Source organism: Phyllostomus hastatus, unplaced genomic scaffold, assembly GCF_019186645.2.
Source record: "Phyllostomus hastatus isolate PE091 unplaced genomic scaffold, TTU_PhHast_1.1 phas_scaffold_39, whole genome shotgun sequence".
Classification (NCBI taxonomy): Eukaryota; Metazoa; Chordata; class Mammalia; order Chiroptera; family Phyllostomidae; genus Phyllostomus; species Phyllostomus hastatus.
The window spans coordinates 27,604,813-27,631,627 of record NW_025334028.1 but is presented as its reverse complement, the minus strand read 5'-3'; the positions used below and the strand labels follow the sequence as shown (position 1 = coordinate 27,631,627).

The following is a 26,815-nucleotide window of genomic DNA, read 5'->3' as shown; positions in this document are numbered from 1 at the left end:
TCTGCCTGCATCCAACACCTTTTATTTGCCATGCAGAGAAGAAGCCTTGGCAAGGATTTACACAGAAAAATCATGATCCAAAAGCAATCATGAACACCCACATCTCTGACTAGCTACAGCCATCACAGCTGGAGAATTCCCTGCCTGACAACAAGGATTGGAGAAATGTGAGGTCGCTTCCTTTTTTATTCTCTATATTCATCATATGGGCTTTTTTGGGGAGGAGCATTTGGGGTCACCTGGGGATTATGCAGAAGACTCCCCAGGATGGTCAAATTCTATAACAAGTACCCCAGGGAAGCTAGAAAAGGCTTTCCTCAGGAGGTAAAGCCTAAAAACTGAAGAATGAATGAGAGTGAGCTAGTGAGAGGGGTCAGAGGAGGCTTACTCTGGGTAGTGGGAACAGTATGTATAAAGCTCAAGGTAATAGCATCAAAACTGTCAAATAATAATAAATAAAACTAAATATCTACCTTGAAAATTATGAAACATTGCTGAGAGTAATTAAAGAAAAACTAAATACATGGTAAGATACATTATGTTCCTGGATTTTAACACTCAGTGTTGTTAATATGTTTATTTTCCCCAAATTGATCTAAAGATTCTGGGCAATACCAAAAATCCCAGCAGGCTTTATTTTATTTATTTAAGAAATTGATCATTACCCCTGGCTGGTGTAGCTCAGTGGATTGAGCACGGGCTGTGAACCAGGCATCGCAGGTTCGATTCCCAGTCAGGAAACATACCTGGGTTGCAGGCCACGGCCCCTAGCAACTGCGCATTGATGTTTCTCTCTCTCTCTCTCTCTCTCTTTCTCCCTCCCTCCCCTCTCTAAAAATAAATAAATAAAATCTTTAAAAAATAAAAAATAGAAAAAAAGATTAAAAAAATTGATCATTAAATCTTAAAAAATATATGTAAATATAATGAATCTAGAACAGCCAAAACAATCTGAAAATGAAAAATAATTTTGGAAAACAAACTACATAATTTTAAGATTAATTATATAACTACAGCGATCAAATGGATTAATGGAACAGACTGGAAAATTCAGAAATAGACCCATATATATAAAGAAACTGATTTTCAAACTAGGTGCCAAGTCAATCCAATGGGGAGAAAAAAAGGTTTTTAAAAAAATGGTGCCGAAACAATTGTATATTCCTCAAAACCTCCCTCCCTCTGCATGTGAATATGGATTTTAGGTAAATCATAGCTGTAAATGCAAAAAGCTAGAACCAGAGTTTCTTTTTTTACTAAATGTTTTATTGTTCTATTACAGTTGTCCCAATTTTCCCATTGCTCTCCCCTGCCCTGTCTAGTCCCCACTCCCTCCATCAATCCCCACCCTCTCATGCATGCCCATGGGTCATTCATACATATTCTTTGACTAGTCCCTTCCCCTCTGGCCACTGTCAGTCTCTTCCTTGTTTCCATGCCTCTGGTTCTATTTTGCTTGTTTGTTTGTTTTGTTCATTAGGTTCCTCTTATAGGTGAGATCATGTGGTATGTGTCTTTCACTGCCTGGCTTATTTCACTTAGCATAATATTCTCCAGTTCCATCCACGCTGTCATGAAGGGTAGGAGTTCCTTCTTTCTTTCTGCTATGTAGTATTCCATTGTGTAAATGTACCACAGTTGTTTGATGCACTCATTTACTGATGGGCACTTAGGCTGTTTCCAACACCTGGCTATTGTAAATAGTGCTCCTATGAACATAGAGGTGAGCACGTTTTTTTGAATTGGTTTCAGGATTCTTAGGGTATAATCACAGCAGTGAAATCACTGGGACAAAAAGTAGTTCCATCTTTAGTTTTTTTGAGGAAATTCCATACTATTTTCAACAGTGGCCCCACCAGTCTACATTCCCATCAACGGTGCACTTAGGGTTCCCTTTTTTCCAATTCTTTCCCAGCATTTGTTGTTTGTTGCTTTGTTTATGCTGGCCATTCTGACCAGTGTGAGGTGGTATCTCATTGTGGTTTTAATTTGCATTTCTCTGGTGGCTAGTAATGCTAAGCATCCTTTCATATGTCTCTGGGCCCTCTGTATGCCCTCCTTGGAGAAGTGTTTGTTCAGGTCCTTTGCCCATTGGATTATTTGCCTTCCTGGTGTTGAGTTGTATGAATTCTTTATATATTTTGGAGCTCAAACCCCTGACCAAGGTATCATTGGCAAATATGTTTCTCATATGGTTGGATCCTTTTTTTATTTTGATGATGTTTGCTTTGGCCATGGAGAGACTTTTTTTATTTGATACAGTCCCATTTGTTTTATTATTTTTTTTCTTTATATCCCTTGCCCTAAGAGATATATCAGCAAAAATATTGCTATGTGGAATATCTGAAATTTACTTCCTATGTTTTCCTCTAGGACTTTTATGGTGTCAAGGATTATATTTAAGTTTTTTATTCATCTTAAGTTTATTCTGGTGTATAGTAAATGGGTAGTCTAGTTTCATTTTATTTTTTTGCATGTACTTGTCTCCCAACACCATTTATTGAAGAGGTTATTTTTACTCCATTTTATTGCTCCTCCCACTTTGTCAAATATTAACTGACCATGGAGACATGGGTTTATTTCTGGGCTCTCTATTCTGTTGCATAGATCTATGTCTGTTCTTGTGTCAGTACCAAGCTATTTTGATTACAGTGGCCTTGTAATACAGTTTGATATCAGGTAGTGTGATCCCTCCTACTTTGTTCTTTCTCAATATTGCTAAAGCTATCCAGAGTGATTTTTGGTTGCATATAAATTTTTGAAATATTTTTCCTAGATCTGTGAAATATACCACTTGGTATTTTGACAAGGATTTCATTGAATCTATAGATTGCTTTTGGTAGTATGGATATTTTAATGATATCAGTCCTTCCAATCCACTAACATAGTATATACTTTCATTTGTATCTCCCTTTATTTCTTTCTTCAGTTCTGTAATCTCCTTGATCTCCTGAACTTGATGATCTTGGGATGCCCTTTATTCCACTTATTGCAACCTAGGAAACAAACCCACATGTGCATAAATAACCCCCACCCACAAATACACTATAAACCCAGCAAATGAACAAATGTTGATAAAGGTGTAAAGAGGTTAAGACTATTATAAGAAAGGAAGAATGAATATGAGATGACTAACTGAAACAAAAAGCATTTTGAGATAGTAGAGGGAGGAGAAATAATAAGAGTAGGGAATAAAAACAAGGTGATAAAAGAAAGAAAATAAAATTTACATTCTAAATAATAAAGGGATAGAAGAAGGCAGAATAGAGTAAGAGAAGGGAAGCATATAGTATTAGTTATAATAAAATTTTTTAAAACATATAGTGAAACAAATAGGAAACAAATTAGAAAAAAGATCCACCACAGCAATATCAGCAATGAGCAAAGATTAATATAGGTGGAATGGGAGTAAGAAGGAAGAAGAAAAAGAAAAGCTTATGAGCTGTCTAGAGGAAAGAAAAGTGATTTTGGGAGGATAGAGGGAGAAGGAACACTGAGAATGAGGAGTTAAAACCAGGCTAAGACAGGGAAAATTAAAATTTAAAATGGAAAAAAAAAGAAAGGGCAGGAAGAAGATAATATGCAGTAGGAGAGGGCAATGGTAAAATCTGGGATTTCAAATACAAAAATAGTGAAGATCTAGAAATAAAATTGTAGAAATGCAACAATAACCACCATATCAACAATCAGAAAAGACTGATAAAGGTGGAGAGAGAATAAGGGTATTTTAAGAATATGAAAAAGAATATGAAATGACTAATGACAAGAAAAATAGTATGGAGAGGATGTAGGGAAGAGAAATAGTGAGTGTGGAACAGAAACAAGTCATAGCAAGAGAAAAATAAATTTTAAAGTAAAAATAAGAAAAAGAAGCAAGAAGGAAAAATGGAGTAAGAGAGGAGCAAAATATGAGATTGAAATAAAATAAAATATAAAAACTAGTGATATAATAGGCACAAGCTTGGAGGAAAAGAAATGAATATTAAAAAGCTATGCAGGAGAGAAAATAATGCAAATCATAAAGACCATGGTAGAATTCATCTCAGTAGAATTCAGTGTTTGTCAGTCTTCTCTTTTTGGATCTGCCCCTGGTAATGTCAGGTGGTGTCCTAGTCTGGCTCTAGGCAGCCTGTTCAAGGTTACAAGTGATCCATAGTCTGTGGCTGTCTCCTTCAGATTTGACTGGTTCCCACTGTTTTACCCTGCTGGCTTATCATCAGCCCAGTGCCCACGAGAGTTTCACTTAATGACCCAAGAGGAGTGCCAATACCTTTTCCTCCTGCCTCCAGAGGGGGCCTCTGGTGAGATTGAAAGGGTGGGAACCCTGGGTCACCCCCAGGGGGCGCTCCTCTGTCTTCTGGGAAGAGGGTTGGAGTTTTTCCCTGTCCCCTTGCCATACATCTTGGTCTGTCCCAGATTCTTTCCAGTAATCTATGGTTTCTGCTGAGTTAGCTGCCTGTTTCCTGTGAGAGGCCAATGTGTTTAAAAAGGGCAGCTCTTTCCTGCTTGGCTCTGACAGCAGCTGTCTAAGCGCCAAGGTTGGGCAGGGTCCTGAATCCCCCTTGTTGCTCCTGCCTCTAATCTCTCTGCTCTGCTGATTTTAGTGGACTAGAGCTCAAGGAACAGTGTAACTTGTAGTGTCTGGTAAAGGGCCTTTTCAGAGCTTTTTCTTCTTGCCCCTGTGGAAATGTACCCAGCAGGAGGCTCCTGAGCCTGGCATCATGGAGCCTGTATTCCTGCAGGTGGAGGCTGGGCTCGCCTGTCTGTGAGGAGACCTGCCTGGCTACAGCAAATAGGTGCTCAGCTCCTGGCAGTCTAGTCCCAGCCTGCTGCTCTCTTGCAGGAGGCTCAGGCCCACACTCTCCACTCTGTACAGCCCCCTGCTCACCAGCTGTGCTGTGTTGGGTCCCACTGTCCCTTCAGTGTGACTCTATCTGAGTTCTTAGTCAGCAGAGCTGCTGTGCATGCACGTATGTGCACACAAGCACTGGGTCCCTGCCAAGTCTTGAGTCTTGCCTTAGCTCCTCTTTTAAAAGTGTGTCTTAAAAAAAAAGTTTCTGTGGAGTCCCCATGCTGCAGCAACAGGCCCTGTGGAGCCTGTTCTCCATGCACTCCCCTCCCCAAAAATCAGTGTCTCTTAGTCAGGGCTGGCCACCACCTGCCACAGCTTTCCACAGTTTCAGATAGTTTGTCTCTGGATCCTTCTCAGATGGCGCTGGGAAGTGTTCTTCAGTGACACATGGAGCAGTGGTGGGGTGCTCTCCAGGCTCCCTCCAGAGATTCTCAGCTTTGGGTGGGCCTGCTCCTTCTGCACTGTTTCTGCAGCCAGCACCTCCCTGCCATCTCTCCCCACCCCCAGAACTCTGGACTCCTGAGGTGATCTGCAGCCACCCTGAATCTGTGCAGCCAGAAGTGACAGGTTGGCCAGCAGTGGCGGCAGATGCTTCATTAGGAGAGCCCAGCCACCTGCTCTTGAGTATCCTGTAGGCAGGCAGGATCTTACCCACTCCCACACACTCCCTTCATGCTCTTCCATATACTCACTCACTCACACACACTCCCATTCACTCTCCACTGGATTTTCCAGTTGATTGTTGTGTGTTTTAGCTGCCAGACAGGTCTGGGTCTGGGAGCAAGTGGACAGAGCTTCCAGCTACCCTACAGCCATCTTGGATCCTTCTAGAATCATGAAGTTTCTATAAGAAAACATAGGAAGGATCTTCATAACCTTAGAATAGGTAAAGATTTATTAGAGAGGACACACAAAAATATCTACCATAAAAAGATATAAATTAGGTTTTGTGAAAACTAAAACATTTATTATGAAAATGAGTAGGTAAGCCACAGGCCGGGGAAAATGTTCTCAACACATATATCTGACAAAGAGTCATACACAGGACATATAAAGAACCCTTATAAATCAACAATAAAAAACCCGATGGCCCAAATTTTACAAATAAGCAAAAGACTTGAATGACACCTTATAGATGATGTTTGAACATCACTAGTCATCAGAGAAAAGAAAATTAAAACCATGACGGAACTCCATTTTCACACCCAAAAAGACTGTCACTGTCATATGTTGGAGACAGGGTGTGGGAACTGGCACTTTCATATGTTGCTGGTGAGAACAGGAAATGCTAAAACCACTTTGCAAAATTGTTTAGCAACTGACATTCCTTTATTTAATGACCCAGCAGTTCCACTACTAGGTATTTATTCAAGAGAAATAAAAACATATATCCACAAAAAGACTTGTATAAGAATATTCATATGCCTCATTTATAATACCCTCAAAGTGGAAACAATCCAAATGAATACCAATAGGAGAATGGATAAACACACTTTAATACATTTATGTAATGGAATACTATGTAGGGATGAGAAGAAATTACTGATACATATAACAATGTGAATACTTTTCAAAAAATAATGTTGAACAAAAGCAGCCAGACACAAAAGACTATATACTTTTGAGTTGATTTATTTGAAGGACAAAAATAGGCCAACCAGATGTAGTGTGATAGAAACCAGAGAGTGGTCACCTTTGGGGTAAAGGATACTGAACTGAAAGGAACATGAGACAAGTTTCTAGGCTGATGGAAATATTCTACATCTTATTTCTGATGGCAGTTGCATAGGTGCAAACAGTTGTCAAAAACTCTCAACCTGAACACTTAAAATTTGTTATTTTATTGTCTGTAAATTATGCCCTAATTAAAAAAAAAAAAAAGAAAGCCCAGGATAAAAGAGCATAGTGTGTTTATAAGGTACAAATGACTAAAATACTCAGAGATGATGATTGATTCTTTTCTCAAGTTTTATCTCAGAAAATAAGAGTTCAGTGCCCTCCACCCCACCTTCCATAAATTATTCATGTATTTTAACTCACAGTGATAAAAGATTTATTTATTAAAGTCCTTTCTCCTCATGGTATGTCATATGGGGTTGCCATCATCAAAACTGACGAAATAAATCTTATATCAAATGGAATAACCTTGGACATGTAAAAATTAATTGGCAGATCATGAGAGAGGACACGCAGTCTGTCTTTAAAACCTTTGGCCGGTGGAATATGAATTTGGGTAAAGATAACTATTCAAATAAGCTCATATATTCTGTACTCCTTGAACCTCTGATTTATACTCAGTAACTTATGTCCCCACATAATATGATTGATACCTGAAAACAAGTCCTGTGACCATACATTATATTATGATATAAAGAACTTCGTAATTCATTACTCTTTCTCTTCTGGGTGATATTCTTCTACAGGCGAGGCATTGTGACTATTGTAATTCCTCTTGTATCCTTATAAGAATCTGGGAAGAGCCTTGAAAATAATGGATCATCAATAATTATTTAATAAATGTATTTACTGATTAGTTAGAGTTTATGTTCAAATTACATGTGCCCATAATAGGAAACTGACTGCAATTATTTTATAATGTCTTCATATAAAATGTTTGAGGCACAGGTGATCTCATTAGGTAATTTATGGGAACTATATATATATGTTAAAGATTTTATTTATTTATTTTTAGAGAGGGGAAGGGAGAGAGGAGAGAGAGAGAAACATCAATGTGTGGCTGTCTCTCAAGTGCCCCCTACTGGGGACCTGGCCTGAAACCCAGGTGTGTGCTCTGACTGGGAACTGAACCGGTAACCTTTTGATTCTCAGGCCAGCACTCAATCCACTGAGCCACACCAGCCAGGGCTTATGGGAACTATATTTAAACGGAGTATATGAAATGATCCATATGTCCAACTCACTTCAGCTTAAAAGTTTAACCATACTGTTATTACCTGACTAGATTTTTAAAAAAAATTATAGAAAAAGTACCATTTTTAGAAATATAAAAACAAACAACTCCACAGAGTCTAGTTTTGGTCTCCACTTGAGTATTTCAGTGATTATAAAGGCTGCAAGTACATTGTTTTGAGTTGAACACACATTGGCCAGATCAGAAAAGCTGTGAACTGAGAAGGAAATTGTTATTCCACTGATGGAAACTCAACTAGAGAATATCATTCTGCTGGCAGCTGAGATGTCAGGGGGTTCTCACTATGAAAACCCGTGGTCTTTTAATCACACATTATAAAAGCATTTGCGATGCTTTGCAGGCAGCTTTTCTTCAAAGATTTTCCTGCTGCTTTCCTTCCTGAGCACAATGGGTTCAAGATGGCTAATGCTGTTTCCTAGTTATGCCAAGAACCTCCTGAATGCCACTGGGCTTTCATCACGAAGACAAATGGCGAGACATCAAATATCTCTTTCTAAATGGGGACTCCCACGATCATGTTATTTTTGGGAGAGCAGCTCTCTGGCTCCATGGATATCACTTGAACGGAATAGCCATGTTCTTCAGCAGCTCTCGCTCGGTCCAGGTCCACCAGGCACATGCACTGTTTTCCTGAAACAGAGGCAGTGGTGTCATGAGGCCCTGGTCAGCTGACAGTGCCATTTCAGTTTGTTTAAGGGACTCTACACAGTGACAAGAACCTATAGGAATACGGAGAACGCTATTTTCCCCCAATTTAATTCCTGATCAGTATGAAGAAAAAACAATTACAAATATACAACATTTCAAAGATTTTTTTCTTCTAGTAATTTAAAGAATGTCAACCTTCTAAAATGTATTTATATATAAATCTCGAGTAAAAACTGCAGATTCTATTTCCCACTATGGTTAAAAATCCATGTATTGACTTTTTCTCTGTCATGCACTTCGAAAACACAATATGTGTAAGAGTGTAAAAAATTATATCTGTCTTTAAGAATATCTAAAATGACATGCAAACAAAGGGACATCTGAAAGAATGTTGCATTTTGCACCTGGAGTTTTTAGGACAATAATGAAGTGAGAAATAGAATAAATATATTTGTGAAAATTCTCAATTGTGTGCCAATTATTTCAGGTGGATGAATAATGCTGATTGTAGCATAATCTTAATTTTCAGAACTCCTGTACCCATATGAAATAGTGGCATTCAATTTTCTCTGTAATCTTTGGAAAACAAGAGGAAACCTGACTGGCAAGCAAAGCAGTGAATTTGTGTGCTTTTCTCAAATGCAAGCTGTTATTTCAAAAGTAGCTCAGGAAAAGAAAATGATTTGAGGTTGACTATATTCAAAGCTATGGTTTTTACACTTTCAACATCCTTAAATTCAACATATAAACTTCTTCTTCCTCTTGGAAAAAGGTTACTGACTCCATATAAATTCATTCAGTCCATTTTTCCTCAATAATTACAGTAATACCTAAACATCATTTCTAAATGATTTGTTTAAATGATAGCAGAAACTGCTACATTGACACAGTTTCAGCAGTGAAGACAGAAAAATGAAATAGAAAAGGCTTTCTGTGGAAGACAGAAGAATCCTCACAGAGTAACACTGAAAGGTGAAATCAGCAGGTAGAAATTGGTACCAAGAGATTTAGATTTAAAATACTCTGTATATTTTCCTTAAAAGGTTCATGCCAAAAAAAGATGAACTGGCTTAGAGTGATACAGAAAGAGATGTCTAGAATTCCATCTAGGCTACATCACCACCTCTTCAACAGCCATATGGCTAACATTTTTTTCCCTTAAATTATCATTCCTCTTTTAAGACATCTGTAAATGCACCCATCCCCATCTACTTTTCAATTTAAAATGAAACATTCTCTGTCAGATGGGATGCTCTACATTCCTTCAGGACCCACCCTAGGTTTACACTGCAGCTCACTTAGCCTTGGCTTTGATCCCAGTCCAGGTAATTTTTCTTTTCCATTACTTAGAAGAATCTCACATTTTCACATGTTGAAGCAGTGTCTTTACAAATGAAATCTAGTTGTTGGAAGTCTACCTTTTGGGGAGCTTCCTAAAATGTTCACAGAACAAAACCGTGACCTGTGCAAAGTATAGATGTAGACATTTGATGGAGCCTGACTTTGGACCTGACATTCCCTCCTTTCTTGCCAGTGATCACGCCAAACACTTCTCGTCCTCAACTAGCAACTTCCCTTCCAGCCACTCCCTTCTGGTTTAATGCCTAAAACATCATCCATGTACAACCCCATACACCACACCAATTATGTTTTCACTGAGTCTAGTGAAGTTATATCAAGGGTACCAGTATTTTGCTGTGTATAATACACACTTTTTTGCCCAAATTTTTGAGGGAAAAAATAAGGATGCTAATTATACATGGAAAGTACTAATTCTGTATCTATATAAATGTTTTCTATTCTTTTATTTATGCTTATGTGTTAAAAGTATAACTCTAGAAAGCAATAACAATATCTGTATGCAAGACAATACCCCAGAATACAATAATCGGTTTTGTTTCTAAATAGAAATAACTAAATAATTGGGTTAAAAGTTTAAAACAAAAAAAATTTTCCTGAAAGTTGGGCCAAAAATGTGGGTGCACATTACACATGACAAAATATGGTAATTTGATATATATGTAAATTATACCTCTCTCTATATTTGATTGTACATCAAGTGTACATTCAACTAATTCGAAGTGTTGGGAATGGGAAAAGGAGGAAGAGGGGAAGAGAATGAAAGGGAGAGAGTTGCAGGCAGAAAACAGGAAGCTTTTTCCACATGTTTATGCCCCAGAGTGTGAGAAAGAGAAGGAAATCACTTGCTCCTTCAGCCTCAAGTCTCAAGACTCTCTCCAACTGTGAGTATCTTTCTACGCGGACTTTGATTTTAGAGTTTAAAGGTAACCAGTTCTCATAAAACATGGTCCCCGTGTAAAAGCTAATGACCACATCTGGTGCTCAAAGAAACAGCAATCTGTTTTCCAGACCAGGATGGTCTTCAACGTGGGGCTTTTCTAAATAATTTTTAAGGCTAGTTTTAGCTCTGCTCAGTCATTTTCAGCCCTAGTTTTGGAGCCTAGTTTTCCAGTGTTGTGACTGCATTGCTGGTGGGCACTGCAAAGGTGGGTAAGAGCTTCAAGTCTGAAATCAAATAATCTGAGTTCATAGTATGGCCCCATCATGCCAGCTGAAGGATCCTGGCCAAGCTTTTGTCCCAGTTCTCTTATCTGTATGATACAAATAATAGGACATACATCCCCATAAGTATTTTTATAAGAGTCTACTGAGATAATGGGTAGAAGGTATTCATCTCAGTTGCTTAAATGTTCAATAACTGTTAGCTGCTATTATCCTTCTAAAAGTCATTTCTTTTTCTAAAGCAAAGTCTTAGATAAATTTATTAGTTAAACTTGAAATGCAATTGTAGGTCTTTCAATTTAGGCAATATTTAATATTATAACTGTCAAACATATTGCTCTATGATTAATAATATATAAGTATACTTTTTTCCAAGAAAGAAAACAATATCATCCTAGTTTATACATTTTTAATGCATCAGTTTTGGCATGTGTGGCTGACTTTTCCATCTTTGTTATTTTCTTATGTGGCTTTTGATAGGTCCTTCAGTTTGTTCATAACATCATAATTCTCCTCAATGTACAAATGCTGAAAATGTATTTAATTTAAAAGTAATGTTAACAAAATTGGGATAAAGTGTTGTTATTGTTACAAAGCCCTTTTCAATAAGGATTAAGTTTTCAGGGAAAAATTAAACTTTACTTTCTTCCTGATAGATGAACCGGCTCTTTGCACACAGAGCTGTTGCGTTCGCCCCCAGGCATCTTGCACATAATCTACCGAACAGCTGCGGTGGAAACACATACCTACGAGCCTCCGCGGGGCTGGGAGCTGGACAGCTGTCTGATCTGCAAATCTGCACAGAATCATGTGTTCCTAAAAGAAGAAGCAATAGAAAGTGGGCTTATTTTAATCTTTTGCTTCAGCATTGTAAGATATTTAAAAAACTGCCTCATTTTTCTGGAGTTCTACATTGTTTAGTTCAATGAAGTGCTGCACAAATTGTTTCAAATAAGCAAATTTTCAGAAAATGGTGCTCAGTAACTTTTTTTCCTCTCCGGATAGATAGCTCTTCAGATGTAGTTCTCAGGAACAGGTGCATGGAAGATCCCCAGGGCCATTTAACAGTTGATTTTAGCAGAAATAGAGTTACAATTTGTGATCATAATATGTGACACTAGAGCTAAAATTTATTTACATTTTTCCTTTAATACAATTTGAATCCAAGAAGACATCCCAAGTGGCTTTTCTTCCCACTATCAGAGGGAACAGAAATACTGTAGAAGATCACTGTCTGGCCTCTGTAGTCCTCTGGATACCCTGAAGAGTGCTGGCTACTGTGCTGCTTTCCCCGACTTTCCTTTAACTCAGTCCCTTTAGAGGCGAGGAAGCTGGCTCATTCATGCTCCTCTCACTCCAAAAGGCTGCACGAGGTGTATTTATTTCTGCCTTAAGAGGAACCATAGAGTAGACCTGAGTGAATGAGAGGGAGATTATTGCTTCTGCTTAACGATTTTAGGAAAGATTATACTTAATAATAATAATAATAATAATAAGGCTTTAAAGGGATGAGAGCTGATGAGTCTGCATAGCACTCTCAAATCTGCAGGTAGACAAAGGTGAGTGATTTGTTGCCATCAAGACACCAGCAATGCTCCCGTGACAGCTGTTCACTCAGAGCAGCTGCAGTTTCTAAGTGTATAAATGATCTCACCTGTGAGCTTGGCCAATGGGCTGAACTCAGATTCTTCATCTGTCTCTTGGTCTTTTGTACATTCATTTTGCAGCCTCCATTTTTAAATAAGGTAATTGAAATGATTGTGCAATTCTGGTTCTTTTTGAAGGATTAACTTTTTCTCAATTTTAACGCATTGTGAAAAATGCTTTAGGGCTATGAATTTTAGTGGCAATGTGTAGGGTACTAATAAAATGGTTTAAATAAATAACTTTTACTAAGCTTCCACACATTGGCATCACGAAGGGGCAGAAGAAGAATTTAGAATTATATAATATGAAGAAAAGGCAAGAAAAAGCATGCTCTTTGTTCGCATGGTATTTTTAAATTAAGACTCACTTTAAATATAGACAATACTGAGGCACTCACAACCTCAGATAAGGTCTGTTTCTCTTGTCCTGATAGGTCCCACCCAAACACAAATTATTGGAATTATTTGTGAGTGTGTTCTCCCCTGTAGAAGTTAAATTCTGAAAGGGAAGGCACACAGTAGGTATTCAGGAAAGGTTTGCTGGCCAATTGCACGTGGAGAAAAACATTTCCAAAGTGACTCTCAAGATACTTGGCAATAAGTCCATGCAGTTCAGTCTGCTAGCCCACCCATCCTGGTTCAGTTAGGAAACACTGAGATACCAGCTTGCCACAGTATTCAAGAAGACTTCTCTACAGAGCATTTACATCTAAGACCCTCAAAAAGGCTGGCGGCCAAGCAGCTTTGAGGGGTATGGGAAAAAGAGGAGATGGAGATGAACTGGGTACCAGAGAGTTTTCTGTTCCCCAGAAGAGCCTGGTGTACTGTCTCTTTTGACTCCAGAAATTTTTCTTTCTTTTCTAGGCAGTGGGACAGGGACTGTGGTATCTGACCTCATTACTCTAGGCTTTTTCCATAAAATCTCTCAGAGTTTGCTTTACCTAGCATCACTCAAGGAGGGATTAAAAATGAGGGTCTAGTTTTTGTTTATTTTCAATTCATTTTCTACTTTATTAGCAGGGCCATGAGAGAGAAAGGTGAGGTGTTTTGAATGTTATAAAAATAAGGTTCCTGGGATCTTAATGTTCCTTTCAAAACCCCTAGGGCATGAAAACTTAAATCTAGTGGGCAAAGATGAGAAAAATTCTGGTTTGAATAAAAGCATGAAAGTGGAAATTTCTCTGTTCTCCACAGGTTCTGGCTGTACACGGATGGTGGAGGTAGGGGCTAGGAGAGGTGAGGGTAGGAGGCAGAGTTGGGGTGGGCGTTTAAGAGGTGGAGGCGAAGGGGATTTAGGTACCAACATAGCAGAGTGAACATTTTTAGGTCAGTGAACTTCACTATTTCACTATTGGAAAAAGAAGAGAGTAAAATTCCTAGAAGGCAGGGGCTGGTATATAAAATGATACTATATATTTTTGGTAGGTCTGTACAAGAAGTGGAATTAACCAAACTAAAAATCCAAACTAACTTATTAACCTTTAATAGGATTATTTATGTATTTCTCTCAAATATTATCATTTCCTAGATTTTATTATGTCATGTTATTGATCATTTAATTAGCTAACAGTGATGTCCAGAGAGGTGGAAACCATTTTGCTCAGGTGGGCAACTCAGAACTGTGTCATGTGCTGGGAGACAACTCTCCGTGTGTCTTCGAGTCCGTGAGCAGAGGCGCTGCCTTTGCTCCAGATCAGAGGCTGGCAAACTATGGCGCATAGGCCAAATCCAGCCTATGACCCAATTTTGCATGGCTCAAAAGCTAAGATTTTTTTTAAATTACATTTTAAAAGGGTTGTAAACATATGACAAAGAGAAAAGACAATATAGAATATGTGGGAGATGTGTAAGTGGCTGGCAAAACCTAAACTATTTACTATCCCACCTTTTACTGAAAAATTTGCCTCTGCTCCAGAGAATCCTTTCAAAGATATGTGAAGAGTAAACAGCCTTGGAAACTACATAGTGTCTTGCTCTGGAGCAAAGGGCAGGCATGCTTACTTAAAGATTAAATCTTAAAACATTTGGGTTTCCTAAGCTCAGGTTTCCTCTCTCGTAATGCAACTCCCTGTGTATGTAGGTATCACCGGGCTCTTTGTGAGCTGCCCTGTAGCTACTGGGTCTGGGGCGGTCAGCACAGAATCGACAGCCTGGCTTCCTTATCACCATGAGCAATAGCAGTGTTTGCGTCTGGCTCGGGGGTCCCTGTCTTCTGTCAGCACCCATGGACCTGTCTGTGGAAGGCTAACTAGTTGGCTTGCAAGTAGGGTAAACACTCAGACCCTCTAGCAAATCTTGTGAATTACTTGAAGAGTAATCTTGATTTCAGAAAGAAAATCCACATTAGATGTTCATGAGTAATTTAAATATAACTATAGATTGCATGCTCCATTAGAAATCTGAGAGGAAAAAATATAAAGAAGAGATAACAAGTATATTATAGGAATACGTCTCTAGATGTTTAAAGGTTACCTTGTATGATAAAGTTTTCTTAAATTTTTCACTGAAATAGAAAATAAAAGCAAATTAGTAATCATTTTAAATACCACATATTTAGAGTAGAAATAGTCTTGAAGGAACTAAGTTATAAACAAAAAGATATACTTTATCTGAAGAGTATGTAATGCTATCCTGAACTAAAAACTCTTGACAGTTTGCAATGTCTTTATAAAAAGGCAAAAATATACCGTCAGTATGTTATTAATTAAAAACATTTCTTTCAAAGATTGTTTACACTATCAGAGAAGCACAATCTTTTTTTTTCTCTTGCCCACATGAGTGCACACAGATTCAATCTGTTTTAAAATGTGGGTTTTATTGTTATTCAGGTGTGGAGGGTCCAAAAGATTAGGAGAGGACTGCCATTAAAACAATAGTTTGCTCTTCACCGTTTTGGAGAGAAGGGGCATGTCATGCCTTGTAGAGCCACATGGGGAAGTGCCAGGGAGTCAGGAGGAAGAGGGAAGGAGCCTTCACTGCAGACTCCCTGGGAAGGCATGCAAGGCCGGGTGCACAAGCTTAGGATTGGCTAGTGTGGGTAATGTCTCTGGGGGACAGGGGCTGTCCCTGGTTGTCTGGTATCTGGCCCTGGTTCTCCAATGACAAAGGAAGCACACATCAGTAAACCTACAGAGGTGCGATAAAGTGGGCAGATTTTAAATTGAGACTTTAAAATCAGATAAGTAAGACTGAAGGCTAAACAACTCAAATTAGCATTCTTAAGAATCTTTCTAGCACTAGACTGAAATTCCTTGGTGGGTTATAAAATATGCATTTTATCTAAGTAGATTTAGAATAAAATGAAATTTCAATTATTGAATAAGCATCAAGTTATATTTTATTTTTGGCTTCTCTATAGTTCCTTTGGTTTTTCTTTCAAATAGTTGTAAATTGTAGTAGAGAACAAAATGATGAAAGGCAAAGAATAAGAAGGCTATTATTTGTACTTTTAACTTTAAATTACTTAGATGGATGCTTTTAAGTATACATACTAATGACAAATAAATTACAAGGTTCCTAAAAAGTTATGATGCAAATGATGTCTTTTTTTTGATACATTATAGGATAGACTTTCTAAAACTAACACATTTAATCTATTCTATAGTTAAAATGATCAGCATGATTCTCAGTAACTATGTCTCAGAGAATGAAATGCCATAAACACCGAGAGAGTGGTCCCCCAACAAGCTGAGTTAAAGTGATAAGAATTAAAATGGCTGCTGAACTTGCAGATTAATCATCACCACCCATGGGCAGCACTTAAAATAACTGCTATTACTGTACCTAGCAACAGCTTATATTTATTTAGTGGTTAACTCTATGCTGTTTCCAAGTGCTTTACATATATATCATTCAATTCCCACAAAAACCTTGAGGTAATTTACTATTACAAGTCCCATCTTGTAGATGAGAAAATGTAGGCAAAAAAGAGTTTAAGTGAATTGCTGGAGGTGAGACAATGTGTCCAAGAATGAGGAGCCAATACGTGTCCCAGGTGAAATATGTCTAGGTCCTAAGCACTGAACTGCTATACCTACTGCCTCTCGTGGGTAATGATTTCCACTCAGAAGTACACAGAGAAGTGCTGGAACTGTTATACTTCTAGTCATCTGACTCCTAGATGGACTTGCTTCTAAATTTCAGCAGGAGCTGGACCCAGGAGAAAAATCAAGGACAGACATAGAGGAGATCCTCTCTTCTTCATCTAACTTATATCTAATACTTGCCCTTGTGGGAAGAGAAAATGAGCTCAAAACTGAAATCTCATTGCAACTTTATATCAAAAGAGTTTTGTGCATTGGTCTAATCCCCACATTGCTGCCTTAGGTAGAACACTTTCACCTTTTAGGAAAATTGAACTTGGCGGTATTCTGAATGAAACCATAACAGCAAGGGCAGGTGACAAAGGAAGCCCGTGTTTTGATGCAGAGCTCGATCACCATGTCAGTTGCCACTCCACAAGCATGCAGAGCCACCTGGAAAACAAAAACAGACCTCATCACTGAGTTCTTTCTGAACAGTGCTATTTTTGTGTCTTTCTAAAAGATAACTTTATATGAGGACTGACCCTCGAGAGGTTTCAAGTTACCATAATATTATTCCACCATACTTCTCATTTGGATACACCAGTGAACTAGTTAGCTATTCATATTAATTTAAAAAATTAAGCAAAGCTGAAAAATTACAAATGGAATAACAAAATTACAAATGCAAATGAAGCATAAGATTAATTTGGTGGAGAATCTGAAATGATGTTAAATATGGAAAATATAATATGTATGCATTTCTCAACTAGTGCTCTTGCTTTTATGAATTTAGTTCAGTTGTAGCATTGTTGCAAGAACACTAGACTGAAATCAGAATTTCTTCTAGTCTAGAACTCTAGTTAGCTATCTGAGACTGGGTCACTAAAAATTTAATTTTGGGGGCCTTAGTCACCTCAACTATAAACTATGGTTAACATGACTGATGCAAAGATAAAATAAAAATGTAACTGAAGACACTTTCACAAAAGCTGCATAAATATAATCTAATTAGTGCTTTGTAAAAATGTACTAAATCATTTACATAGCATATTTTCATATTAATGTTATAAGTTTATATCATTAAATAATTATTACATAAATTACTTTCAATGGTTTAATTAAATAAACAAATAAAATTAAAAACTGAAGTCATGACTGAGGCTTCCATAATTCATGAAAATAAAAATAATTCTAAAAATGATTTTAGGTAACAGATGTGCTGAGGCAAAGAAATATGGCTCAAATGAAAGAAGAGATGAAAACTGCAGAAAAAGAACTAAGTGACCAGGAGACAGATAACCTATCAGATGCAGAGTTCAAAACACTGGTAATCAGGATGCTCACAGAAATGGTTGAGTATGGTTGCAAAACAGAGGAAAAAAGTGAAGGCTATGAAAAGTAAAATAAAGGAAAATGTACAGGAAACCAACAGTGACAGAAAGGAAATCAGGACTTGAACCAATAGTTTGGAGCAGAAGGAATAAATAAACATTCAACCAGAAGAAAATGAAGAAACTAGAATTCAAAAAAATGAGGAGAGGCTTAGGAACCTCCAGGACAACTTTAAATATTCCAACATCTGAATCATAGGGGTGCCAGAAGGAGAAGAGGAAGAGCAAGAAATGGAAAACTTATTTGGAAAAATAATGAAGGAGAACTTCCCTAATCTGGTAAAGGAAATAGACTTCTAGGAAGTCCAGGAAGCTCAAAGAGTCCCAAAGAAGTTGGACACAAGAAGAAACACACCAAGGCACATCATAATTACACTACCCAAGATTAAAGATAAGGAGAGAATCTCAAAAACAGCAAGAGAAAAGGAGACAGTTACCTACAAAGGTGTTCCCATAAGACTATCAGCTGATTTCTTGAAAGAAACTTTACAGGCAAGAAGGGGCTGGAAAGAAGTATTCCAAGTCATGAAAGTCAAGGACCTACATCCAAGATTATCCCTATCCAGCAAAGCTATCATTTGGAATGGAAGGGCAGATAAAGTGCTTCCCAGAAAAGGTAAAGTTAAAGGAATTCATTATCCCCAAGCCCTTATTATATGAAATGTTAAAGAGACTTATCTAAGAAAAAGAAGATGATCAAAAATATGAGCAGTAAAATGACAACAAACTCACAACTGTCAACAACTGAACCTAAAAACCCAAAACTAAGCAAAAGGCTAGAATAGGAACCAAATCACAGAAATGGAGATCACGTGGAGGGTTATCAGTGGGAAGGGGGAGTATTGAGGATGGGGGAAAAGGTACAAAGAATAAGGAGCATAATTGGTAGACACAAAATAGACAGGGGAAGGTTAAGAATAGTATAGAAAATGGAAAAGCCAAAGAACTTATATGTAGGACCCATGGACATGAACTAAGGGGATGGGGGATGCTGGAGGGAGGGAGTTGCTGGGCAGAGGGATGATAAAGGTGAGGAAAAAATGGGACTGTAATAATAGCATAATCAATGAAATATACTTTAAAAAAGTAAAAAATAATTTTAAAGTGTTTTCAAAGCAAATTCATTAAATGTATCTATACTATATGACAAAATAAAGTAGACTATTTTTGAAACTATTGGATAAACAAAATATAGGAGTATATGAAAGAAAATCAGATGTAGGAATCCTGAAAGATGAAACAGTTTCTCAAAAAAAAAAAGCTCACATTTCCAGTTTATTCTGTGTAGAAGCAAATTGTATTACATTATAAATGTCCTTTCTAGGGAGAACTCTCTCAGCTTTAGGGTAGGCAAGAGCATTTAGGGTGGAGAGAAGATTTTCTGGAAATTTCTGAATGTGAAATAGTAAAAGCCAGATTGCCCTTTGGAACTGGAAAACCAAAAACAATGCTGTATTGGGAAGAGAAAAGCAAGACCTCTGCTCTCAGTCCTGTTCCTGAATCCTCTCTTCCTTCTAAGCTTACATCAGCTACATAGGAATCAATAATCCCTGCGATTTCTGTCAACCCACAGTTTTTTGTTTCATTCTGAAAGTTGAGCCTGGAAAGCCTGCTGTCCAGGGAAGGCAACAACAACTACAGTGTGGCTGAGAGAATACAAAATATTGATTTCTCATCTGGCCCTCTTATTTGATAAGCTTTGCAGAGGAAAAAATAAGGGTAGTTTCTTGAGTAGTTGGAGAAAATCTGGTAGTAAAAATTATAAATGTGTTTTTCTCTGGAGGGAGAGAAAAGAGAACCAACACTCACTGAATGCCCTTTCTGTACTGGTGCTATGCTGAGTGATTGCATGCAAATCTTTCTATGTCTCTTTCTATGCTAACAACAGCCCTGAAAGATTTTATTATCTCCATTTCAGAAGTGAGGAAACTAGGGGTCTGAGGAATTAAGCAAGTACCCACAACAAAGAAGTACTTGAGAAGCAGGATCCTCACCATAGGCATTAATTACAGCAGGCTGCTTCCCCACCCAACCCTCCTAAGGCTCTTACAGAAAAGTTTAGACAATTTACTTTATTTTCTTTTCATTATATTTTATTGATTATGCTATTTGAGTTTCCCCAATTTTCCCTCTTTTTCCCCACTCCACCGAGCACTCCCACTCCCTTAAGCAATCCCCACACCATTGTTCATGCCCATGGGTCATGTGTATAAGTTCTTTGGTTACTCCATTTCCTATACTGTACTTTACATCTCCATGGCTACTCTATAACTACCTATTTGGACTTCTTAATCACGTCTCCTCTTCACTCATTCCCCCACAACCACCTCCTTTTTGGCAATCATCAAAACACTCTCCATACCCATAATTTTGTCTCAGTTCTTGTTTGCTTAGTTTCTTTTCTTTTTTAGATTCAATTGTTGATAGATATGTATCTATTGCCATTTTATAGTTCATAGATTTGATCTTTTTCTTAACTTATAACATTAACATTTCATATAATATAATATTTATGAAATTCTCTTTAACATTTCATATAACAATGATTTGATGATGATGAACTCCTTTAGTGTTTTATTGTTTGGGAAGCTCTTTTTTCTATCCTTTGATTCTAAATGATAGCTTTGCTGGGTACAGCAATCTTGGCTGTAAATCCTTGCTTTTCATGACTTTGAATATTTCTTGCCAGCACCTCCTGGTGTGCAAATTTTCTTTTGAGAAATCAGCTTACAGTGTATGGGAACTCTGCTGTGGGTAACTAACTGCTTTTCATCTGCTACTTTTAAGATTCTCTCTTTATAATTAAGACACTACAAAGAAAGAAAATTAGAGGCCAATATCCCTGATGAATATAGATGCTAAAATCCTCAATAAAATATTAGCAAACTGAATACAGTGATGCATGAAAAAGGTCATACACCATGATAAAGTGGGGTTTATTCCAGGAATGCAAGTTTGGTATAACATTTGCAAATCAAAAAATATGATCCACCACATAAACAAAATGAAGGATAAACACCACATGATCGTATCAGTAGATGCATAAAAAGCATTTGATAAAATCCAGCACCATTTTATGATCAAAACTGTCAGCAAAGTGGGAATAGCAGGAACATACCTAAACATAAAAAAGGCCATATATGACAAACCCACTGCCAGCATCATACTCAATGGACAAAAACTACAAGTGTTTCCCTTATGATTGGGAACAAAACAGAGATGTTTGCTTTTAACATTTTCATTCAACATTGTATTGGAAATTCTAGCCACAGCAATCAGACAAGAGGAAGAAATAAAAAACATCCAAATTGGAAAGGGAGAAGTAAAACTATCTTTATTTGCATAAGACATGATACTGTACATAGAGAAACCCAAAGATTTCACTAAGAAACTACTTAAACTGACAAATGAATTCAGCAAAGTAGCAGGACACACAATTAATATCCAGAAATCAGTTGCATTTTTATAAGCCAATAATAAACTAACAGAAAAAGAAACTAAGAAAACAATCCCATTCATAATTGCTTCAAAAGTAATTAAATTCCAAGAAATAAAATAAACCAAGAATTAAAACACCCATACTTGGAAAATATAAGACACTGAAGAAAGAAACTGAAGAAGATATAAATAAGTGGAAGCACACACTGTGTTCATGTATAGGAAGAATTAGCATCATAAAAATGTCCACATTACCCACAGAAATCTATAGATTCAATGTAATTTCTATCAAGATTCCAATGCCATATCTCACAGAACTAGAACAAATATTTCAAGAACATATATGAAACCACAAAAGGCCCTGCATAGCAACAGTGGTCCTAGAAAGAAGAACAAAGTTGGAGGAATCACACTACCTAATACCAAACTATAATGCAGCCATAGTAATCAAAACAGCCTGGTATTGGCATAAAAACAGACACATAGATGAATGAAACAGAATAGAGAGTCCAGTAATAAACCCACAACTTTATAGTCAATTAATATTCAATAGAGGAAGCAAGCACATACAATGGGCTAAAGATAGTTTATTCAATAAATGATGGGGGGAAACTGGACAGATGTGAAGAAAAATGAAACTAGACCACCTTCTTACACCACACACAATAATAAATTCAAAATGGATCAAAGACTTAAATGTTAGAACTGAAACCATAAAAACTCTTAAAGAAAACATCGACAGCAAAATCTCAGACTTTGCTCATAGAAATTTTTTATTGGCTATATCTCCCCCAGCAAGGGAAACAAAAGAAAAAAAATAAACAAATGGGACTATATCATTCCAAAAAGTTTTTGCACAGCAAAGGAAAACATCAACAAAATAAAAAGACAACTTGCAGAATAGAACATATTCCCTGATACATCTAATAGGGGGTTAAGATCCAAAATTATAAAGTACTTAGAAAATTCAACACCAAAAAGAAACCCAATTAAGAAATTGGCAAAAAATCTGAATCGACACTTCTCCAAAGAGGATATACAGATGATCAACAGACATATTAAACAAAGTTCAACATCACTAGTCATCAAGGAAATGCAAATTTAAACCATAATGAGATAGTTATAGTTATTTAAACCATAACTATTTCACACTTGTCTGAATGGCTATCATCAATAAATCAATAAACAAGTGCTGGCGAGGATGTGCAGAAAGGGAAGTCCTATTGAAGTGTTAGTGGGAATGCAGACTGGTGCAGCCACTGTGGGAAGCAGTATGGAGATACCTTCAAAAATTAAAAATGGATCTGCCTTTTGACCCAGCAATCCCACTTATGGGAATATATCCAAAGGAACGCAAAGCACTAATTCAAAAAAACAAAAGCTCTCCAATGTTCATTGCGCATTATTTATAATTGCCAGGATATGGAAGTACCCCAACTGTCCATCGGTAGATGAGTGGATAAAACAACTACGGACATTTACATAATGGAATTCTACTCAGCTGTAAAATAGGAGAAAATTTTACCCTTTGTGATGGTATGGATGGACCTAGACAACTTTATGCTAAGTGAAATAAGCCAGTCAGAGAAAGACAAATACCATATGATTTCACTCATATGTGGAATCTAATGAACAAACTGAACTAAGAAGCAAAACAGAGAGAGACTCATAGATGGGGAACAGATGAGAGGTAGTGGGGAGGGTTTCAGGGGTGGAGGGATTGTGCAAAAGGAAAAAGGACTAATGGACCTAGATAACAGTGTGGGGATTGTGCAGGGAGTGGGGTATAAGGGACTAAATGGTAATGGAAAAATACAATAAAGATTAATTCAAAAGAAAAAAAGATTCTCCCTTTATCTTTGACCTTTGGCATTTTAATTATGAGGAGTTTGTAGTCAGCCTCTTTGCGCCCCTCTTGTTTGGGACTCTCTGTGCTTCCTGGACTTGTATGTCTATTTCCTTCACCAAATTAGAGAAGTTTTCTTTCACTATTTTTCAAATAGATTTGCAATTTCTTGCTCTTTCTCTTCTCCTTCTAGAACCGCTATGATGTAAATGTTGGACCTCTTGAAGTTGTCCTAGAGGCTGCTTACACTGTCCTTGTTGTTTTTGGATTTTTTCCTCCTGTTATTCTGATTGGTTGCTTTTTGCTTCCTTATGTTCCAAATCATTGATTTGATTACAAGCTTCATCTACTCTATGGTTGTTTCCCTGTAAATTGTTCTTTATTTAAATTAGTGTATCCTTCATTTATGACTGGATCTTTTTTATGCTGTTGAGGCCCTCACTAAGTTCCTTGAACATCCTTATAGCCAGTGTTTTGAACTCTGCATCTGATAGATTGCTTATGTCCATTTAGTTTAGTTCCTTTTCTGGAGTTTTGGGCCATCTTTCTTTGTCTCATTTTGGCAGGCTCCCTGTGTTTGTTTCTATTTATTAGGTAGAGCTGTTGTGACTTCCCTTCATCATAGCATGGCCTAATGTAGTAGGTGTTCTCTAGAGTACAGTGGCTTAGCCATTCCTATCACCCAAGCTGAGTACTTGGGGTGTGCCCTTTGTGTGGGCTCAGTACACCCTCCTCTTGTAGGTGAGACTTGATTGCTGTTAGGAGGTCAATGGGATGGGTTTACCTAGGCTGGTCTGCAAGGACTGCAAGGACTGGCTGTGATCACTGACCACCAAACTCTACCCTCCATGGAGAATCAGCTATGCAGGGAAGGGTGGTGGTGCTCTGATGTGGTCTTTAGCTTTCCACTAGCTGCACAGGCTCTGGGGTTTCCTGGGTGATAAACCCAAGTTCAGCCCCCACCTGTGTTCCATCTGGGTCTACCCTGCATGGGCTATAAAGCAATCTGAGATGGATCCTACTTGTGCTGGTCTTGGAGATTACCAGGTAGAGCCAAGCTGTGAATCAAGGCTGACTGCTTCTAGTGCCTGGCCTGCGGCCACTTAACAAGAGGTATGGGGGCTGAGGCTCACTGAGGCCAGCTGTTGCTTATTTGATATGAGTTAGGAAGTTGTGAAGCATGAGCCAGGACCATCCATTCATATGGAAAAGTTTCAGTTAATAGCTTGGTTGGCCTATAAGTTGGGTGGGATGGAGTCTCATGGGATCCCCAGAGCAGGGTCATAGTATTAGCCAGGTTGATAGTGTCTCAGATAGGCACCAACCTGCTGGCTATGTGGCTCTGTGGAGTGAAGGAAGGGGAAATAGCCTTTGCCTACCTTTCTGTCTGGGAGAAAACTGTCCCCTAGTTCTTGCTTTGATGCCAGACACTTCAGTTCCTCTCTGAATGCCACTGGTGCCTTTCAAGCTGCTACCCCAGTGCTGGAGCTCAGAGGATGTGTCTGAGTAGGTGAGTCTGTGTGTGGGTTTTTTAGGAGAACTGCTTGGGGCTCCAGATGTTTCTTCCACTTACTTGATTCCCCTGATTTTTGCAGCCAGAAGTTATAGAGACTTATCTTCCTGGCACTGGAACCCTGGGTTGGGGGTCTGGTGTGGGACTTGAACTCATTTCTCCTAAGATATCCTCCAGAATTTTTATCCACCACACATGGATGTGGGACCAGCCTGTTCCATGTCTATGCCTCTCCTACCAGTGTGGATGGATGTGGTTTCTTTAATTCTGTAGTTGTCAGAATTCCATCCCCACAATTTCTGATGGTTCTGAGTGATGGTTGTTCTATAGTTTAGTTGTAATTTTGATGTGGTTGTGTGAGGAGGTGCGCCGTGTTTGCCTCTGATGCCATCTTGACTAGAATTCCAACAATTTACTTTTCTATATCTGTCTTTACTTATGCTCACATTACCATTGCTATATGCAAAAGAGTGAGTTTATTTCCCTCATTTAAACAAAACATCTAAATCTAGGCATTATTTACATGATGGGTTTTGGGTCTGAAAGATTTTTTTATTGTTGTTCAAGTACATTTGTCTCCATCTTTCCCCCAGTGCTCCTCCCTGCCCCACCCATCCCCACCTCCCAACCTCGAGCCTACACCCCTTTGGCTTCTAAAAGATCTTATTGCATCACATGCAATAAGAATTGTTATCAATTCTTATCGTTATCCTAATTTCCATTGTTATCAAATGCAGGTCAGAAATAACAGGCAAATAATGAAGAGATATTGATCAATGAAACTATGTTGACATGGAGATTTAACATACAACAAAGGTGGTGCTTCCCACCACTAGGGAAAACATGGATGTTTAAAAAAAAGGTGTTGGGTTAACCTGATAGGGATGTAAAAAATAAAATTAGATCCTTTCTTTTCACTACACATAATAAATTTCAAATGGATTAGAGGTTTAAAATTAAAAAACAAAGACATAAGTGAATTCCTCCATAACTTAGGGGAATGGGAAATACTTTCCTAACTATGTCTGAAAATCCACATACAATAAGGGGGAAGGTTAATAAATTTGACAAAACTAAAAAAAAATTTTAAACCCTTTAAAATGGCAAAACTCCACGAAAACTACATGTAAAAACCCAAAGAACAAAGTGAGAAAAAGATTTGTGATTTACAGCATAAATAGGGTTAATATCTCTAATGTATAACAAGCTGCTAACAATGGAGAAGAAGCCCAATAATCTGACAGAAAAGTGGGCAAGGAGTTTGGACAGCTCCCAAACAAAAATATACATATAGGCCTAAAAGCAAAATCCTGTAATACCCCTCAAATTAAGAGACATAAGTATTTAGACTACATTAAGATATTACTTATCACCTATTAAAATAATAAAAATCCTAAAAATTGATGCCAGTGTATGCGTCAGGCTGTGGGGAAACAAAAATGTCCCATCCCTATGGAGGAGGGTTTTGGTAATATTCAGCAATATTACACATGTAATTTGCGATCTCACTTCCAAAAATGTATTCAAGGGACACACTGGCAAAAATGTAAAGAAGATTTATTCATTGAGGCAACATTTAAAATAACAACAAAATGGAAACTAGGCAATTTTCTACGTATAAGAGGGCTGATGAATAAACATAATAAAGTACTCTGTAGCTCTAAACAGAGCTGAGGAATATCTTTATACGTGGCTGTGGAAGATATTATTAAATGAAAAACAATGTTAAAAAACTCTCAACTACTTTCAGTAATCATAGTGCTTTTTTTAGAACTGTAATATATTGTGAGCTAAAACAAGAAATATGCTGATGTCATTAGAAAATAGATGTTTTTTAGCATAAGAGAAATAAGAGATATATAATAAATGAATGAGTCTAAGTTCAAATTCCATTATCCTGAATTTACATTGGCAGTATCAGTATGAACCTATGATGATTTTGTTAAAAAAAAAGTATTGCTTGGCTGAAACCACTGAGAACCCTAGAAATAAAGACCAAAC

General features: G+C 37.6%; 1 protein-coding gene across 1 annotated transcript in view; it reads right to left on the bottom strand.

Moving 5' to 3' along the window:
• Positions 1-5,806: 5,806 nt before the first annotated feature.
• The window catches only part of GSTCD (glutathione S-transferase C-terminal domain containing), a 135,067-nt gene continuing 114,058 nt past the window's right edge, over positions 5,807-26,815 (bottom strand). Inside the window, exons 9-12 of the mRNA XM_045820403.1 lie at positions 16,943-17,076; positions 15,074-15,104; positions 11,702-11,771; positions 5,807-8,414 (exon numbers count right to left, since the gene is read on the bottom strand). Coding sequence (XP_045676359.1) covers positions 8,278-8,414; positions 11,702-11,771; positions 15,074-15,104; positions 16,943-17,076 — 372 coding nt within the window. The 3' untranslated portion in view covers positions 5,807-8,277. The remainder of the gene's footprint in view (positions 8,415-11,701; positions 11,772-15,073; positions 15,105-16,942; positions 17,077-26,815) is intronic.